Source organism: Hermetia illucens, chromosome 4, assembly GCF_905115235.1.
Source record: "Hermetia illucens chromosome 4, iHerIll2.2.curated.20191125, whole genome shotgun sequence".
Lineage (NCBI taxonomy): Eukaryota > Metazoa > Arthropoda > Insecta > Diptera > Stratiomyidae > Hermetia > Hermetia illucens.
Window position 1 is genome coordinate 56,648,973 of NC_051852.1, and position 21,359 is coordinate 56,670,331.

Below are 21,359 nucleotides of genomic sequence, written 5' to 3' on the forward strand. Positions count from 1 at the left end.
TTGACCGAAAATTATTTTACCCAGAATTGTCTGATTTTTTGGCACGACAATGAGAAGGCTTGCGTATCTGTGGTTGCTTTTATGGATAATACACTCTTATTCTTTTTCTTTAGTCTTTGTCCCGTTCACAAGCGGGATCGGGTGGTCGTGACCGGTTTCGCCATGTGGTTCTATCAAATGCCTGATCTGGATGCAATCGAGAGGCTTTTAAATCCTCAGGCTACCGTTATTTCGGCCGGCCTTTCGGTAGCTTACCATAGACTTCGATGTTCAGACCAAGTGTATTCTCGTTGGCGCGAAGTTCGTCCCTCTCTCGCAATTTTTCCACGATCGGTGCAACCCCATATGTGGTTACAATCACTATCATGACAGCCCGATTATGATTACAATTATGTAATCATGAAATTCATAATCATAATTACTTAATCATGATTATTATTTCATCCAACTCTGATTTATAGATATATGGTTGAACCAATACACTATATCAGGCACACTCTCGGAGAGAGACTTTTATATCATGGTGTGCATCGCAACGATATGGGATTCATCGACGACGATACGTTATACTTTCCCCAGTAAAACGTTTAACTGCTTGTGGCGCGGCAGGATTCGCAGCATTCCAAATTTATTTCGAATGTTGCGAATGCGAACAAATAGATGGCGCGGAACTTTCCACTTTGTAGAGCTCGCCACGGGAGTGGAGGACTAGCGAGGAAAGTGTGCCATGAGTTAGGGGCAAAAAGAAACACATGAAGGGAGATCCTTCTCTTCTGCCTCTAACGTTTAAATAGTCGATTATCACGCGGTGCAGTTTTTAATTAATTTAAACTCATTCATTAAAATTAATAAAGTCTAATTATTACATCTATCGGGTATTGATTGTAAAAACCTAGTCTATGCTCCAGCGTACCTATAAATTGTGGTTTACAAAAAAATGGACTATTTTAGTTAAATGCTAGTGGAATAGTGAACTATCGGATCTTCGGTATTTTAACTGAGAAAAAAAATAATCTGGGAGAACCTGATAGACGAAGCTGCTATGGCAGAATCTTCTTGCAAATGGACGCTCAAGATTGAACCACAACTTCGGAGGTGAGTCTATCATGATATGGGGAGTATATTCTGATTATGAAAAACTGCAATTGTCTTTTATAACAAACCAAAAGAAAAAGAAAGATTTATTGAGATCATGGACGATGTTCTATGGAAATTAGTTATTCGAAAGATCAATAATAGCACGGAATTCATATTTCAGCAAGGTGGTAACGGTACTCAGTTGTCAGGATAGCTGAGTGGTTAGACCACAAGAAAGGTTGCGGTCCAAATCTCACTAGTGGCAGTGGAATTTTTATCCTGGTTTGACGTCGGATACCAGTCGACTCAGCTGATAATGGGTACCAGAGTCAAATAGGGTAATAATCTCGGGCGAGCGCAATGTTGATCACATTAAGGTATAAGGTGCCATAATCCTGTAGTGTACCGTTACGATCTTGAATGAAGTGCTCTAACACACCTGAAGGCCCTGACCCATTTGAATTGCTGCGCCAACGATTATTGTTATTATTTTTATTGATAACAGTACTCATGTAGCAAAAGCGTCGAGAAGAATGTTCCGTTAAGTTCAATACTATTTCTTTTAATAAAATGAAAATGTTTAGGCCATTTTAGTATAAGCTGTTTACGCAAATTGTTAGTAGTATTTAGCAGTGACAGATTTAAAAACAGCAATTTTACAAGAGCGCTTGGGCACTTCAAAAATTAATTATTTTACTGCCAACCAGAATTTTTCAGAAAATAAACAAAATTGGTGGCTCAGCCATTTACGCAAACTCAAAATTTTCGAAACTATCGAACACATTTCGATATTTTGACAATTAAATATAGGTAAGCCAATTTCGCTTCACATTTTCGAAAATTCCTATTATTTTTGTTTCTCTTCAAATGAGAACATGAATTTTTAAAGCATTGGTACACATTTTTATTAAATTAAAAAATGTATATATTCTTTATCAATGCATTTCTGTTTTGCTTCACACTGATAAAAAACTCTCTGCGACTGTTTCTCTATAGGTTTAAACTAGACATTTCACCTAGCTGGGACGGTATGCCGGACGACCAGGAATACTCTAGAGAAGACATTGGGAAGAACAGTAGTACGGAAAGTCTAATTTGGGAAATATTTACACCAGGTATTCCGTATGTCAGATAATCAGTTTACGTGGAATTGTAAAAATTAAATTCGCTGGATAATTCAGTCCTCACGGTCAGGTTACCTAATGATAGAAATATAATCAATAAGGCAAAATAGTTAGTTGGGTAGTTAAACCACTCATGGCACAATTCGATTTATGGCTATTCTTGTCACAGAATAAGTTAATAGTAAAACGTTTCTCTAAATACAAAACCATCAAGGGAACACTGTTTTCAATTCATAATTATTTTATTAAACTATTGAATCCATCATTGGATCATACAAACTATAAAACAAATAATAAATTAATTTAAATTGTTAGAAATATGGTATTATACTAAAGTTCTACTATTTTCTCCTTGCCCTTCTCTTTGCAAATAAATTTTTTCAAACAACACTCGGGGTAATTCTTTGATACATCAACGTAACCTCCATCTCGGCAGTTTTCTATGACTTTCACTCCACAACTGTAGAAACATTTATGGGAGTGTTAGCAAATATAAACTTTATGCCTTAATTTCTCCTCACCTGTATCCCGCAATTTCGCCGCCTTGAAGACATGAAATTTTTTCACAACGGTTTGGCGGATGATACTCCTGCCCGTAGTCGAGAAGCACATCTTTGTCAATAACACATTTTCCTGGATGATCTGGATCCCGAGATAGGCTTAGTAACTGATTTGAAGACAAAATCACTCTAAGAAAACTTACTTATGTCGTTGGCGACACCTCGCCAAACTGCACTTTCCACCAAACTTATGTAGCTCACAGCTACCACAGCGACAACGCAAACTACGAACTTCATCTCTAATCAACGATTCAATGAATACTGACCAACTGGTAAAACTGCTCATCTTGTTTATATGATATTATTTATATTTAATTTGGGTTCTGATGGGATGATTCAATAAAGTCAAAAACAAAAACAAGATAAAGCTGTGAGGAGATCACGACCCGGCTGATAAAATGTATTCATAGAATTCCCATCTGATGTTATGCAGTCAAACGGATCTAAAATCTTCAATAAATTGCTCGTCTTGATTAGTATTGTGACTTTTCTTTGCATATTACAGTAACAATTATACACTTTTCAAACTTGAAATAGAAAATGATGCCGTTTCAGGAATTGATTTACTGGTTTGTATGTGTCTGTACAAATAAAAATTAAGCGGATTCAGAAGGTGCGGTGGGACGAAATACATTGGCATGTATGTGCTCTTATTTATGTAAATTAAGATAAATTATGCTAATTCAAATTAATAGAATGTTTACATGGTTATCGACCCAATGGCACCAATCGACTACGCTGGTTATCATTTCAAGAACTTCGTATCTTGAATTCCTCAGCCCAGATTAGTTGTAGACAGTTGACAGAAAAAAACAGACCCAAAACGGAAAAATTGCTACTCGAATCGTGAATTGAAATCGAATACAAAAATTTAGGATGAAGTAGCTTGAAATAATCATAACTGATAATCCATTCTTCCTTTATAATAATCGAATGGGATCTGGGCTTTGGAGCGTGTTAGAGCACTTCACTCAAGTCTGTAACGATGCGCTCCAGGTCCACAGTACCTTGAAAGAGGCATTTGACTCAGGTACTCATTCACAGCTGAGTCAAATGGTATCCGACATCCAGTAGCGACACAAATTCCTCTGCCACCAGTCGAATTTGAATCGTGACCTTCCTTTATTTTACGAGTTTCTACAGCAGTAGATAGTAGTAATACAGAAACTAGATCACGCAACAACCGGTATCCGGTCTAGGCCTATTACTAAGGAACTCCAGACATCCCGATTTTGCGCCGAAGTCTTCAAATCCCTAAAAACTACCTGAGGTCCTGGACTACGCCTTCGCTCCATTTGAGTCAGGTTCTCCCACGTGTTTTTTCTAATATAGATGTTGTAACGGTAGATTTTCCAGGCTAGATCATACTCACCCTTGCGGATTAAGAGACGATCATAACTTTCACCATGTAGGGGCCAAATATTTTTCAGAGGATTCTTATCTCAATTGCGGGGAAGAGTTCACAATTTTTCTTGCTAAGAACCCAGGTCTCCGAGGAATACATCAGGACTGGCAAGATCATTGTCTTGTATAGTAAGAGCTCTGATCGAATGGTGAGACATTTGGAGCTAAATAGTGTGGAAACTGAAATAGGTTCTGTTGGCAGCCAACAACCGTGCGGGGACTTCATCGTCATAGCTGTTATCGGTTGTGATTTTGGATCCTATATAGGAGAAATTATCAGCGGTCTCGAAATTTGATATTGTTGATTGTTTGCTTGTGGTGCTGACATTCCCACCTGGTCGATCTGGATGAAGGGAGTTTGTACATCTCCGGTTGTCCCTCCTATAACGTCAATAGCATCAGCATAGGCCAGTATTTGGGTGGACTTGAGAAAGATAGTGTCTTTCGCATTTACGCGAGCATCGCGGATCGCTGTCTTCAGCGCCAGGTTCAACAAGTCGGGAAACGGGAAGCTAGACCCTTCAGGTACAAGAGGTTTTATGTTTCCCTACGGGAGTAACCATGACTACATAGCAGTTCCCTGTGTATTTGGCTAAAAATTCAATTGCCCTCTACTTTCTAGGAAACTATTTACACAAATAAGTTATTGCAGTTCAAATTTAGCAATTTCGCGCAAATTTACTGCTTCCAAAGCCATGCAAAGAAGATGCTGATGTCATAATTAACGAGAATAATTGACATTCGCGTGAAATATTAAAGTCGCATTTATCTAATCTATTTCTTTCAGCCCTTTTTAAGGTTTTGTGTAAAACATTTATGTGAAATCTAAGCCTGAAAGGATGTCCATATCTGCCCAAATAAATTTACTAATAGTATATTACTAACTTTTAAAAATTGGCTGAAAAACCCTCCTCACGTGTATCCCAGGAGTACTAAATAAATTGCACCGGCATAAGGGACAGTATTATGCATTCGCATGGCAAGTATCATAAAAATGTGGCTATTAGTGTCAAAGTTGTAGTAGTTCAAACTTTGTGCAAATAACATGCTGCCGTAACAACTAACGAGAATAATTGACAGGGTGAAAAAAGGAAAACTATTTTAAGAATCAAACGAAATTTTAAATCACTAGACTAGAAGGAGGGGAAAGGAACATAATAACGTACTAAAAATAATAGAAAATAAAATACTCCGCTGAAGCCGGTCCTAAGCACGGTTGACGCTACCGCAGCGTCTCAGCGGGTAGGTGAGGAAAGTGCAGGAACTTTGCAGTCTTGCAGATTACTCACTAGCTACCCCACACCTGGCAGTTAGATATAAAATGCAAATCCATCTATGAGAAGAAGAAGAAATTTGAGGTCCGGACGGATAACCGGCGGGAGTCGTCTGACTTGGTGACTGGGTCGAGCTCTCGTAATGGACAGGACGGCGTCGAAACCGCTAGTCGTGGGGCGGTGAAACGTCTAGGCAGCACGACAACCAGGACCATTGCTCCGCCTGCTGCAGCTGTTTCGCCACAATCTGTGGCGACCACTTCAGCAGGTTCGCGTAGGCAGCGGATGAAATGGACTGAAGAAATGAACCTCTTCATCATCCGCTCCTACTACGAAATAACGGCGGCGACGGGTACAACATCTTACCGCCCTTGTTGCACCAGAGATTCGTCAAGCGTTTCTCGCAATTCGCGCACGTGACTCTGCAGCGAGTGGCAGACCAGTACCGCTTTATTACTTGCAGCGACACAATCCCGGCCACCATCAGGGAGCGTGTTCGACTTGAGGTCACCGGGGAAACTGGTGACCGAGAGTCGAGGGGGGCAGAAGCGGCGGCATCAACAACACCACGCCGCACTGCAGGCAACAGTTTTAGTACCCGCCACAGCACTCTTCTCCACCGTCCAGTTGAGGTATTCGTTGAAGTTCGGGACGAATTCCAAAGAGCGTGTATAGAATTTTCGGATATGGATCCTTTGTATAGACCAGGTACTCGCAGGCTCTATGCATCTCCAGCAACTTCGGAAATTCTATCTCAAATGAATGATGAGATTGCATTTCGGCTGTGTGCTGATATGTCGCTGCCGCAACTACAAACAGTTGTGTATTGTGGTGCAGTTGAGGCTATCAGATTGCACGGTCAGAAGATTCGCTTTTGTGTTAATAAAAAATTCGTCTGGAACGTCAGCGGGACTCACTAAGCCAGGACATCGCTAGGCTGATTCAGATCAGCATTGGCAATGCCAGCAGACTTGTGAGAAATAAAGTGCAGAGGGTTTACCGGAACTATGCTATCCCCAGTGAGACACCTGTAGTTGAAATTCTGGACACACTAAAACAGAAACTTTCTGTCATATGCAGTCGAGCGAAAGTCATTCCAGACGTGTCCAGAATTCAACTTACGCAAAGAAACAGTGGAGTTTTTTCGGATGTTACCGAAGACGAAGTTCCACGAGCCATAAGCTCGAAGAACTGAAGAAGTCTTGGTCTGGATCGGGTGCAGAATTTCTGGTATTAGAAATTGACCAGTATATGCAGTAGGTTGGCCCATAGCATAAGTCAGGTGATTTCCACCCATCCTCACTGCGGGGATTACCTAACTTATCCCTAAGAAGGACACGGCGCAGGACCCCGCAGACACAAAACCGATCATTTGCTTACCAACCCTCTAAAAATGCATCACGTTCATTATTAGTGGAAGGATCAATGCGCACCTCGAGACCAACAACATTCGGTCCGAGGAGCAGAAGGGCTGCCGAGTTGGGTCAAGGGGTTGGAAAGAGCAACTCATTATCGACTCGGTAGTTGTAGGACAAGCAACTAGAGGCCAAAGAAACCTCTTTAGTTGCTACATCGATTACGCCAAGGCTTTTGATAGCGTTCCGCATACCTGGCTAATCGATATCCTACATCTGTATCGCATTGATCCGAAACTAATAAAGTTTTTGGCGACAGTCATAGAACGGTCGCATACCACCTTATCAGTCCGTATATCTGAGGATGCTAAAATCTCAGAGCCCATCCGTATATGGAGGGGCATCTTCCAGGCGGATTTTTTGAGTCTTCTTGGGTTGTACCTGGCACTGAACCCCTTTCCATGGCTATTGAATGATGCTAGATGGCATGGTTTTCCAATAAAGTATGGCCTACGTGCTAAGTGCGAACTGGCACACTTGATGTACTTAGATGACATCAAGCTTTATTGCTGGGACTGACGACCATCTTAGAAGTCTGTTGCGAATAATAGACATGTTCAGGTGTGATATTCGGATGGAGTTTCGATTAGACAAGTGTCGAATCCAAGCCATTTGCAAAGGTTATCACGAGCCGCATGCCGGGCATAGCATAGGTAACATCCACATCGAAGCTATGATCGAAACAGACTTCTACAAGTACTTAGGAATTCTGCAAGGAACCCACGCTCGATTTGGTGATCTGAAGGATGCTCTGCTGTCTGAATTATTGCGACGTGTAGAGCTGGTGCTGAAATCGCATCTCTCGGGGAAGAATAATATAAGCGTGTTGAATGTATTTGCTATCCCTTCATTGGCTTATGCATTCGGACTATTGCCGGCGGATACGGACAACTATGTCCAAATTCCGAATGCATCATCCAAAGTCTGCCGTGGAGCGGATGAAATTGCGTCCTGACATAGGAGGTAGGCTGTGGGCTTAACTTGAAGAATCGATCTTTCAATCCTGTGAGTGGGGTGAATTCAGACCAAGAGCGGATCGATGAATGGAAGTCTAAGGCAATGCACGATAAACACGTGAATTGTCTTTGGCAGCCATTTGTCGATTTGTATTTGTCGAACAGATGGCTGTTTGCTGGAAAACTCTTTGCTGAGACGGAGGGGCTCATGTGTGCTATTCAGGACGGCGTGGTGGCCAACCGAGCTTATAAAAACTCATCATGAAAGAAAGGGTGGAGAACGGCCGGTGCAGAATGTGTGGTTCGGCGTTAGAGACATTGGACCATTTCATTTCTGGCTGTACTGTTATGGCACCGATGCAATACATCAGCAGGCATAATGCTGTATGTAAGGTTATTTACCAAAACCTTGCGTACAAACATAGGCTGACCACGGGAACATGTCCGATATAAGCCGATATGAGCCGGAAGCAGTATTTGATAGTTCTGCTTACAGCATGTGTTGAGACCGGCAAGTTCTGACTGATCGCCATACTGCACATAACAAGCCTGACGTACTGTTAGTTGACAAGACGAGTCGCTCCGTGTATATTATTGATGTTGCTATCCCCCATAATAGAAATATTGAACGGAAATACGTGGAGAAGAAGGTGAACTATGAGGCATTGGCTCGGGAAATTAAAGAAATTTCGCATCTCGAGCGGGTGGTTGTAGTTTCCATAATATTGTCAGGTATAGATATTGTACCTAAATCCCTCACGGCTTCCCTTGATGTCCTGGGATTTTCGCACAGTCTGGTTCAAACTATGCAGAAGTACACCATTCTGCATACGTGCTCGATGTTGCGGGGAGTTCTCAACGGACTCTCCCATTAACCTACCACCGGCCACCACCACCAGCGCCCCTTAAGTTTTTAAGTAGGTAGGCTCGTCCGAGCCTAAATGCTTGGCACTTGGTGCTAGTATTAGGTAAACTTCGGCATCTGCTGAGATTGTAATAACTCTGAAAAATAATAGAATCCGCTGCAGCCGGTCCCAAAGCCGGTTGGTGGGGGAAGTGCAGGAATTTTGCAGTTTCGCAAGTTACTTACTGAGGTAGCGATCATTACACCTCGCAGTTAGATATAAAATGTAAATCCATCAGTGAGTAGAAGGAGAAACTTGAGGTACGGTACGGATAACCAGCGGAATTGGTTTGACTTCCGCAATGAATTGCTATCGGCGGCGCCGAAACTGCTAGTCGTGCAGCGATTTGGGGTCTAGGCGCCACGACGAGCAGGATCATCACTCTGCCTGCTGCAGCTGTTTCACCACAATCTTTGGCGACCACTTCAGAAGGTTCGCGTAGGCAGGACTGAAGAAATGAACCTCTTCACCATCCGTTCCTACTACGAAATAACGGCGGGGACGGGTACAACCGTCGCTTGTTCCACCAGAGGTTCGTCGAGCGTTTCCCGCAATTCGTGCGCGTGACTATGCAGCGAGTCGCAGACGAATACTGCTTTGTTACTCGTAGCGACACAATCCCGACCACCCTCAGCGAACACATTCGACTTGAGGTCATCGTGGAAACTGATGGCCAAGAGTCGATGGATCAATAACACCACGCCACAACGAAGGCAACAGTTTAAGTACTCGCCGAAGCGTTCTTCTCCACCGTCTGGCTGAATTCTCCGAAAGGGCAGTGTATGGAATTCTCGGAAATGAATCGTTTGCGTAGACCAGGTATTTTCATGCTCTAGACATCTCCAACAACTCCGAGAATTCTATCTTAAATCAGTGATGACATTGCAGTTCGGCTGTGTGCTGATAGTTCCGGCAATCAGATTGCACGGTCAGAAGATTCGCTTTTCGCTTTTCGCATGGAAAATTCGTTTGCAACGTCGGCCGGACTCACTAAGGCAGCACATTGATAGACTGACTCAGATCACCCATATGTTGGAATTGTGCAGAATGTTTACATGAACTATGCTATCCCCAGTGAAACACCGTAGTTGAAATTCTGGCTACAATAAAACAGAAACTTTCTGTTATATGCAGTCGGTTACGACGGTATGGCGAAAGTCATTCCAGACATGTCCGGAATGCAACGTAGGCGAGGAACCAGCGGAGTTTTTCAAATCACTCAACGAAGCATCCAGACACTTTTCGGTGACGAAAGCGAAAGGATATTAGGGTGGACTTTGGGGGTTACCGCCGAAACCACCCGTCATGTCACTTTGCTTGTCATGAATATTGCGGTTGTTACGGAAGAGGAAATTTGACGAGCTATAAATAGCTCGAAGAAATGGAGGGGCCCAGGTCAGGATCAGGTGCAGAATCCCTGGTATAAAAAAATCACCAGTATACACAGTCAGTTGACACAAAGCATAAATCAGGCCGTGAGTCGGCCGGAGGAATTCTCACCCTTTTTCACTGCGGGAAGTATTTACCTTGCTCCTAAAATAGACACGGTGCAGGACCTCGCGGATGCAAGACCGATTGCGTACTTACCAAGCCTCTACAAATTCATAACGTCCAGTATTAGTGGAGGGGTCAAAGAGCATCTCGAAACCAACAACATTCTGTCTGAGGATCATGAGGACTGCCGAGTTGGGTCAAGGAGTTGCAAAAAGCAACACACTATCGACTCGTTAGTTGCAAGAGAAGTAACTAGAGGCGAAAGAAATCTCTCTAGTTGCTGTATAGATTATGCCAAGGCTTTAGATAGCGTGCCGCATACTTGGCTACTCGATGTCCTTCATCTATATGGCACTGATTCGAAATCAATAAAGTTTTTGGCGACAGTCATGAAAGGGTGCCACATCACTTTATTAGTGCGTACATCTGAAGGTGCTAATATCATATACGGATAGGCATGTTCCTGGGAAATTTTTTGAGTGTTACGAATAGTAGACATGTTTATTCGTGATATTTGGATGGAATTTGGATTAAACAAGCGTCGAATCCAATCCGGAAAGGTCATCACGAGCCGCATACCGGACATAACATTGGTGACCTCCACATCGAAGCTATCACCGAGACAGACTTCCACAAATAGCTAGGAATTTTGCAAGCGACCCATGTTCGAGTTAATGATCTGAAGGATGCTCCTTTGTCGAATTCCTGCGACATGTGAAACTGGTATTGAAGTCAGATCTCTCGAGGAAGAATAAAATAAGCGCATTGATTGTATTCATTATCCCCTTTTAACTATTCTTCGCTCCGCAACTAGTTTCGGGGCCAGGCTCGTTCAGCTCGAACGTTATTATGCAAAAGGAATATCACCAATTAGTATTCGTTCGCTGGCCGCTCGGCAGCTCATACAAAAATCAAATTTCAAGATGCTTGGTGTCACTGTAACAATTCCACTTTCGCATCGAGCGCAGCTGGTAATTTCACCACTTTGGTCGTAGTTTCCAAAATATCTTTCATGAACCTTTACGGTTAATGCTAGGCAGAACAAAGTTTCACGTTGTCTGCTTAGTTATAGTTGGGATTAATTGTTAAACAATTTCAATTTAATTCTACGTCTGTTTTTTCTTTGGTTTAAATAAACGATACACCGAATTCAACTAGTTACTAATTTTAATTGAACTTGATTTTATAAAACCACTACAAATTAAAAGAATACTTCAATTTGGATAATCGATTAATTTGGTTCAAAAAGAACACGTGCTGTGTGCACTTGCCGGTGGTCAAGACAGGAGAGAGCGGCTCATCTCCATGCGGTCTTTTCCTGTCCCAACCAACGGCACCTTCTCACCGCTAGTCCTCTGCCCGTGGCGAATTCTAAATAGTGGAAAGTTCGGCGCGTCGTGTTCGAAATAAATTTCGAATGCCGCGAATCCTGCTGCGCCAAACCCTCATTGGCTTATGCATTCGGAATATTGCTGTGGACGGAAACCGATCTGGAAAACGTCCGGTGGCCAATACAGACTGCTATGTCCAAATTCCGAATACATCATCCAAAGTCTACCGTGGAACGGATGAACCTGCCTCATGACGTCGGAGGCAGGGGGTGGTTGACATGGCCGCACAACATCATTGCCAAGTCAACTTACTGCGCGCTTATTTTTACAGCAAAGAACAGGCGAGCCTCTTGCAGGCGGATGTTTGTAAAGCAGGTTGTGGACTGATTCCACTTGACTTAAAGTGGGGTGAAGGCGGACCAAGATTGGATCGATGAATGGAAAACGAAGGCAATGCACGCTAAACACGTGAATTCTCTTTGGCAGCCATTTCCATTTGCTGAACAGATGACTCTGTGCTGGGATGCTCTTTGCTGAGACGGGGTGATTCATGTGTGCCGTTCAAGACGGCGTGGTCGCCACCCGAACTTTTAAAAGACTGCAAGGTTGGAAACGAGATTCAATACATTGTTGGGCGTTTTTTTTTATATGTACTCCTTCCTGTGTCAACTACCAGTTAACTAAAAACTAATAACATTTTTAGGTAAAATTAATAAAAAATACGTAAATTTTACAATGAAATGAGGAATACAATATAATTCGTCTCGTTTTTACATGTTTGAAATTATTTTTAAATACACTTTCCGAGGTAAGCGAACTGGGTTTCTTCCTTTTTTCCCTGAAGCGCTTATGCGATGCACCAACTTGTATCTGCAGCGCGGTTCAATTTCAAGTTACTAGATGCTACCATTGCCACGATGCGTCTTCACCCACAACATTCCATATTCAAAAAGTATAGAAAAACCAAAAAAAACGAAAGAAGATAAAGAGTTGATCGACGGGAAATGCTTTTCTTCGAATTCAGAGTATGTGCGAGCGTGAAACTAGACGAAGTGGTAAAAAGTCGTTTTGTCATCAAGTCACATTCATTTCTTACATTTTCAAACACCAAACACCAAAATAAATCCATTTAGAGTAGCAGCTGATCACCGTTCAACCCCATCAGCCGGTCTATGTTTCACTTGTTTTTACTCTCGCTGAACCTGACCTTGAACTTCACATTCAAAGGTTGCGGCAGCAAAAGAAGAAAATAGATACAATTGTTCTTATTACAAAATGGATTTACACTGGCTTCAGCGAGTAACAACTATAGGTATGCAATGTTAGTAGCTGGGGTAAGCAAAAAGTCAACATACATATTAGAAAATTACTATGTTAAAATTGAAATATTTGCATGGAAATGGGTTTCCAGGTTTTGGGGGAAGTGCCAGGTGAAAGGTTGCAAATAAACTAAAATCAATTACTTTAAATATTTTTTGTTTGATGTAAGTGAATTTCGGGGTGGGAAATTGAAAGGAATATATTAGAAAAACTAAAGGATGCTGAAATCTGAGAAAAGAAAATACAGAGAAGAGAAATGCACTCTTCCATTAGGTTGTCACTGGACAAGGTAAGTTGTAGATGTCACAATTTTAGATTGAGAGTATCATACTACCCCCTACTAAAATCTAGCAGCCGTCCAGGGTTTTCTTTCTTCTGACACTATTTTCTCTGGATTCTCGAAATAGGCACTCCCTTCAATGATACTAGTTTTTAAAGTTTTATGTTAAACAAAACCTTATTAAAATCGATTCTCTGTTCGTCTGTCTATCAACGCCAGCCCCCCATACAGGCGAAAGAGGGGTGCACATTTTTTCATTGAAGGTGGCCGGGGTATCAAAAGAAACGGCTCAATTAATGCTTTCTCCAACTGGTTCTCTGTTTGCTACCGGACGGAACATAGGATAGAGCGAACTGAAAATTTGAGCTCCAAAAAGTGAACAGGTGTCCTTCTCGGAACTTATTCAACTGAAAAATCCGCAATCACAGTTATGCATCTACATGAAATCTAGCCCCTTAAAATACATACCACCATGCCCATATCTGCCCACTTAAAGTTACTAAAACTATATTACCATATTTTAGAAATTTACCCGGAAATCCGCCACAAGTTCATCTTAGAAATACAAGCCCTGGAGATACTCTCAGCACTATTAAACATAAGCCATAAATAAGAGAAATAATTTATACATAATTTATTTATAATTTATTTATAATTTATCTGTGTAAGGTCCTTTACTTGATTTTAATTTACTTTATTGTCTCGCTCAAATAAAACCCCAAAATATGCTAAATTCGTGCAACAGAGAGTACGCAATAACTTAGCGTATTTGTCAGCAGCAATTTTATATGATATTAGTAGCCTATCTATGAGTAATTTCTATTCTCAATCGTACATATCTGTTCCGTTGAATTAAGCAATGTCCTTGTTTTTGTGATTCAACATTGAAATACCTTTATCCGAGAAGAATCTGTCTATGAAGTTAAGAGTGCTTTGTCTGACTCCCGTGTCGAAGAAATGGCATGATATCTTTGGTCAGTTGGTTTGATGTCTGTCCTCCCTTGTTAGAGCACTCGTTCCTAATCCTGTTTTCCTTTCTTCTTCTAGAAACGTGGTAGTTGATCAAGCTCAAGTTAAAAGCTGCTGAAAAGAGGAGGAAAAAGCCCTCAATGAATCATAATCCAGAGAATACATGTAATTTTATGTCAGATATTCATTCCCAGCCTCCCTGGAATTAGATTTCTTTGTATCTTCAACTCAAATTTGCAGTAAAATATACTAGCAATTAGTAGAGGCTTGCATAATTATGGCATAAATACGTGATTCTGTCGACGCAGCAAATGCCAGGTTCCTTCTATGTTTAATTATTAATTCACAAGCCTTTGCAAATATGTGCCAGTGTACACAGAATTCTGTTAGTCGTTTCCGTTTTTGAAATCATTTCAAACTTGACGTTGAATGTGCATTTCATTTTCAAACTTAACACATCCGTAACGAATGCAGAGTTCACTTCGTCCTTGTGGAAACAGAAAGTGCGAGAAACGAGAAAGCACACACTCAGATATGTACGAGTATTTGTATTTGATTTGAATGAACGAGTGCATGAATGAAGTGCTGAATGAATGGGAGTCCTTCGTTTTCATCTTAATTTTGGAATATAAAAGAAGCTTGTACGGAAGTCTAGTGGCAAGTGAATGAATTTCTCCAGCAATCCTGCTCTTAGAAATATAGTCTATTCACATTTTTACCAAATTTCCGCCGCTAGAGGGCTTTATTAATACGGCACGTGGCACGATACTTTTTTCTATTAATGAATCCGAGAACGAAATAGGAAGGATGCTTAGTAATATGTACGCTTTCGAGGCTATCTGTAAATTTAATATTGTTAAAAAATGGTAATTTCAGTAATGGTGCATCCCATCTAGAGTGAATGATACAACATATGAATATGCTTCAAACTGAACAAACTCTTTGGCAGTATAAGTTGCAAATCTATTTGAATATTTATGTAGAACAAACCCTAATAAAGTCGATGCGCAATATGCTATCAAATAGATTATTTATTCCCTATTGATGAGCCAGCCTACTGGCATCGACCGAAAACATTTTCTTCTGAAGAAACGGAACCCTCTCAGTCAACTGGAGAAGGCTATTAATAAATTGATGAAAATAACTGCCTACTGGATTTGATCTAGCACTTCAAACTGACGATTATTTTGCTAGATTTAAGCATCAAGACAATGTTTGATGAACCCAGGAGACCAGTGAGAAGTAGATATGTTTTGTCAGAAGAAGCAACTAAGTAACAAGTTGAAATAATAAAAACTTGTTGTTTCTCTTTCGTTGGTGTGGATATTTATTCTTGCAAATATCGATATTTCGGGAACCACTTGTTCCCTACATCAGCGCTGGGGTTAGCACCGATGAAGGGAAACATCGGTATTTGCAAGAATAAATATCCACACCAACGAAAAAGAAACAACAAGTTTTCATTATTTCAATTAATTAATCGTTGGAAACACCGCATAATTTCACTCAGACTAAGTAACAAGATTGTTCCTATCGTCCTTTTTTTCTAATACTGTCAGAGTGTTCTTAAGAAATCAACAAATACTCAAATCTGAAAAAGATTCCACGGTGAGGAAGAAGCATCTTGGAAATAGTGCGTTACCATTCATTTAATTAACTGAATCATCCCATCAAAAACGTGGCCGGTACTTTCTTTAGTAACCACCTCGTCTTATTAGAAACTGAGTATCTCTTTTTCTAATCAACCACTTTCTTATGCGTCTTCACCGATAATACTACGCTGACGTTGCCTCCTTTCCGCGTCGTTTTCTGTGAAAGATGTTCGACCGGAATTGTGCCTGGCACTACTACCACTACCTAATCAGATTTGGTTCTAAGAGCGAGTTTGCAACCACCTATACAGATGATGCGTGTAGCAGGATAAATAGCACCATGTAGCGTTTCGCGGTTTAGCAACATGGGCGGTATTTTATTCGCCTCTTCCAGGGTAAATTTGACCAAACAATTCAATAATGTGTAATATTCCCTCTATCCTCACACTTTTTTCTACACCCCTTAGCTGTCCCAATTATCCCTCTCAATTTCATAATTCCCATAGTGTTTTATATAAGAAAAAGAAAAATAAAGCGATAACAGAAAAAATACAAAAGATAATGAAAATAAATTATCATCACCAACGGCGCAACAACATCCGGTCTAGGCCTGCCTTAACAAGGGACTCCAGACACCCCGGTTTCAAGCCGAGGTCCACCAATTCGATATTCCTAAAAACTGTCTGGCGTCCTGACCTACGCCATCGCTCCATCTCAGGCAGGGTCTGCTTCGTCTTCTTTCTTTACAATAGATATAGCCCTTATAGACTTTCAAGGCTGGATAGATTTCGCCGTTATGTAGTCTACGGAATCGTCGATCCTCATGTAGGGGACCAAAAAAATCTTCGGAGGATTCTTCTCTCGAACGCGGCCAAGTGTTCGCAAGTCTCCGAGGAATACATGAAGGCTGGCAAGATCATTGTCTAGTATAGTAAGAGGTTTGACCCTATGGTGAGACGTTTCGAGCGGAACAGTTTTTGTAAGCTGAAATAGACTCTGTTGGCTGCCAATAACCGTGCGCGGACTTCATGTCATAGCTGTTATCGGTAGTGATTGATTTTCGAGAGATAGAAGAAATTTTCAACAGTCTCAAAGTGGTAGTCTCCCACCTTCATTGGTTTCGTTAGACCAGTGCGACTCGGCGTTGCTCGTTCTTTTAGTTTTGGCGCTGACGTTGCCATGTACTTCGTCTTGCCTTAATTAATGTGCAGGCCAAGATCTCGTGGCGTCTGCTCGATCTGGATGAAAATAGACTGTATATCTCGGATTGTTCTTCTCATGATGTCAATATCAGCCACCGTTGTTTCGGCCTGCCTTTTGGTCGTTTACCATCGACTTCGATGTTCAGACCAACCTTGGCAAGTGAATTCCCGTTAGAGCGAATTACATGACCATACCATCGAAGACGCCTCTCTCGCAATTTTTCCACGATCGGCGCAACAGCATAACAATCGCAGATATCCTCATTTCGGATGTGATCTAAACGTGTCACGCCACTAGCCCAAAGCAACATCTTCGTCTCCATTGCCGCAAGACGTCGTTCATTGTCTTTTCTAGTCGGCCAACACTCAAAACCATAGAGGGCGACAGGACGGACGACATTGCGGTAAATTTTAGATTTGAGACGTTGGATACCTCGATCACAAAGAACACCAGTTGTGGAACACCGCTTCATCCAAGTTGCGTTAGTGCGAGAAGCAATTCCATAACGCAATTCTCCATTGGCTGATAGCGTTAACCCGAGATATTTAAATCGCTCAGTTCTGGGCAGATCACTGCCGCTGACAGTGATTGTGCCTGTTTCATGGGAATCGATCGTCAAAAATTCAGTTTCGTTTAGATTCAATCTGAGACCATGTTACATGAGGCGATCATTCAATTTTTGGACAGGTTACTCGAGATCATTTTTGCTATCAGATGCTAGGAAAACATAATCTGCATAAAACAGTGTATAGGCCGCTGGACGTTGGATATCCCGTGTGACGGTGTCCATAACAAGAACAAAGAGGAGTGGTGACAGGGCGGAGACACGAAGCGGTTTTGATACGCCTGCCATACTTCGAACTTTACTTTTCGGATCGTGGTAGAGCAATTAAACCTAGCGCATGAGTTCTTCTGGCAGTAGGTATTGTTGTAAAGCATACTAGATGAGTTGGTGTGGCACACGGTCAAACGCTTTCTCTAGATCCAGAAAGGCAATGTAAAGAGGGCGATGCTTCTCACGGTATTTCTCCATGAGTAACCACGCAGCATGTATTGCGTCAGTAGTTCCGAAGTTTTTGACAAATCCGGTTTGAATCGCGGTTATTTCAACGATTTCGCGAATACGGTTGTCATGAATGCGTTCAAAAATCTTCATGGTATGGGAAAGTGACCGGATCGGACGCTAATTTGAACATTCTGCTGGACTACCTTTCTTTTTCCATATTGGAATTGTCGTACTTTCTTGCCAGTCAGATGGTGTTCTTCCTTCCTGAATAACCTGATTAAAGAATTCACTGAGTCACAGTGTTGGGTCCCAGCTCTTCGCTTTCCAAAGCTTAGATGCGATGTCGTCAGGTGCTGTGGCTTTCCCCGATTTCATTCGTTTTATCACCTCCTCGATTTCAGTTGCCCTGACAGTTAAGTCCTTGAGGGTTTAACGTGAGCACCTGTCTTGCGACTTAATCCCACGGTTTTCTTAAGACATGGATTGATTTTGTGACCACAATCAGAGCTCCGCTGAGACAAGCAACAACGGTATCAGTCTATACCAAGGGCATGGCTTAGCATTCATGCTGGTGGATGCAAGTATTACCTAAATCTCTACCGAACTAAGGAGTACGGCACCCGTGTTGAAACGCAGCACCACGTCTCTGACAGGTGGAACTGGTCCAAATGTCGGCAATGATTGTGGAGGTGGAGGATGAGCAAATTCTTCAGTTGAAATCTGCTCGAAGTATTCTCGACATCTATCTGTTGCGACTCGACAGTTGGTAAGTGATCGATATCCTGCATGCGTTCGTTACCGCTTTTAGCAAGTCCATGCAGATCCCCCCGCCATCCCGAGTGTCCAGTTTATCATAAAGATTTTTGTAATAGCCCGCTCTTGTGACAGCGACTGCTTTCTTTGCTTCCCGGTTGGCATTCTTATAACTTTGCCAATTGGCGAGTGTTTTATCGTTGAGAAGTTTTTGGTAGAGGCGTTTCTTTTCACGGATCTTCATTTCAACATTATCATTCCAAAGCCAAGTATCTCGGTTGATGTACCGCTTACCCGGTTTGGTGACCCCGAGGGTTACAGAGGCCGCTTGGATCGTGTCTTTCATTTGATTTTACGATTCTTTCACATTTTTAATGGTTCGCAATCGCGTAAGTGAGATTATTTGTTATTTCTTCTCACGAAATCGCCACCACTTAATGCGCGACGGGCCAGTGCGTTCCTCAGGTTGCTTTATCGGTGGCTTAATTCGCAGGACGGCAATCAACGGCCGATGTTGAGGTGCTATGGTCTCATAGGGAACGACTTTGCAATCAGTGACAGTGGTAAAATGTTGGCGTCTTATGAAAATATAGTCGATTTGCGTTTTACTGTTCCCACTATAAAATGTAGAAAGTAGAAATATAGCCACCTTTACTGCGTTCAATGTCGCAGCTTTTGGCACCAGACCATCGGATTTCTTGTAGAGCGCACATATCAATGCGCTTTTTCCCGAGGAGCTCTTGCGAGTTCCTCGGTACTTCCAGTTAGGGTCCCAACATTTAGCGCTCGGACTAACTTGCTTACATCCTGACGCCGTCTATGCGTCGAGGACCCTTGCCCATTTCCCAATAGGACCCGGGCCCGTCCTGCCGCGTCGACTGAGGTGAACGCCCTAGCATTTCTCCGAGGCTTGTAACTCAATCCGATCATCATGTTTCTAACGACATTGTATGCATTTTCTTGATCGGCCCCTTCGCGGCACCTGTTACCAAGAGAGATCAGGTACGGTTTAGCATAGTGGACTAATTCCAACTATATTCTATTTATCTCTTTTCCTGATCTCAGCATTTTATTTTTGTTTTATTGAAGATAGTACAAGAGTTACGTTACAACAAACCTTCCTCCTTTATCTGGGCTTGGGACCAGCATACTATGTTAATAACATGAGTGAGTTCACCAGTCGATGAACTGCTGGGTGCTATTGGTCGCCTCTATATTTAACCAATTCGGCTGTAGTTCCATCGGCTTCTGGCGACTTATCGTTTTTAAGCCGATGAATTACACGGACTGTTTCTTTTATGCTGGGTGGTGGCAGCATTTGTCCGTCGTCTTCAGTTGGCGGGACCTCCAACTCGGCCGATGTTCTGGTCGTTGAGTAATTCATCAAAATATTCAACCCATCACTCCAATATGCCCATTCTGTCGGAAATCAGATTTACCTCTTTGTCTCGGCAGGATGAGCATCGAGGTGTATAAGGCTTCATCCTGCTGACTTGGTAGTAAAATTTCCGCGCCTGGTACGGTTGCTCCCTGTACTTCTTTAATTCACGGACTTATTGGTTCTCCGAAGCTTCCTTTTTCCGTCTGTGAAGTCTCCGCGCGTGCCCGCGTTCTTTGAGGATGCAACATTACTCGGTATGCGGCAATCTTCCGTTCCGTTGCTAGCTTACATTTATCGTCAAACCAGCCGTTCCGGCTGGGGCCATGTATCTTTGTAGCGGTACAGTGATAACCTTCTTCAGGTAATTGTGAAGATCATTTGTTGCTGCTTCATCTCCAGGGTCTCTGTCGGCTGCGGTTATTGCGGCATCCATTTCCCTCTTATAAGTGTTGCGGAGGGTTGTGTTGTGAATGGCTTCAGTATTCACTCTCACCTGATTGTCAGAAGGGATTGTGAGTGGTGTCGGCTCGACTATCGAGCTAGTGATCCGAGTCTATATTGGCCCCCCTATATGTTATGGGCTATTTCCTTATTGCCAGATTCAAATTTCCGTCATTTTAATCCAGGACCTTATTATCACCGATAACACTTACCTTTCGTTGTTCCGCTTTAGGTACTAGAGGTGTAGCGTCTTGGTGGAAAAGAAAAAGGCAGCGGTTTTCTTTAGAAGAAGGGTGCTTGCCTGTAGATCGATGCTAACCACCCTTGGCAGATTTTCCTTTAAGCCATTGTTAAGGCCGGACCCCGCAAAAGAGCATGTACATGTTACAACGTTGCGATTTTGTGGCCTCCTGGTGGTGCTAGTTGAATCGTTTTCAAAGGGCAATCCTCTATTGGAAATTGCGTACTGCTGTGATTCATTGAGCACTCTGGGTATCAACGAATCACTACTTTCCTCAGGTACTGCGGGTATGTGCGATTCACCAGCATCTCTAGCCAACCTCCTTATATGCGCCACCTTCTCAGAAGTTGCGCCTTTTGCTTCTCAAAAGGTAGCTGACAAGATGATTCGTTTAATCTTAAATGCAGCCTTTTACTTAGTTTCTCCTGCCACTCATTTGTGTTGTTTTGCAAAACTTTTTGCTTTGCGTTCTCACTCATTCGCTCAGTGCGAACACTGTACAATGGTCTGATTTCTTTTCTTACAGTCCTTATATTCTGGGGAATATTTCTTTAATTTCGTGGAGCTTCACAGTCTTGTACTCTAGTGTAATAAAAACCACTTGATCGCTATGTTTTACGTTGCTGAGATGGT

At 42.2% G+C, this 21,359-nt stretch overlaps 1 protein-coding gene across 1 annotated transcript; it reads right to left on the minus strand.

Moving 5' to 3' along the window:
* Positions 1–2,476: 2,476 nt before the first annotated feature.
* On the minus strand, positions 2,477–3,064 carry LOC119654809. The gene is made up of 3 exons (XM_038060364.1): positions 2,905–3,064; positions 2,723–2,843; positions 2,477–2,661 (listed from the first exon to the last, which is right to left on the minus strand). Exons 1-3 carry the CDS (start codon positions 2,996–2,998, stop codon positions 2,532–2,534), a joined length of 345 nt encoding a protein of 114 aa, XP_037916292.1. The 5' UTR covers positions 2,999–3,064; the 3' UTR covers positions 2,477–2,531.
* Between the last annotated feature and the right edge of the window lie 18,295 nt (positions 3,065–21,359).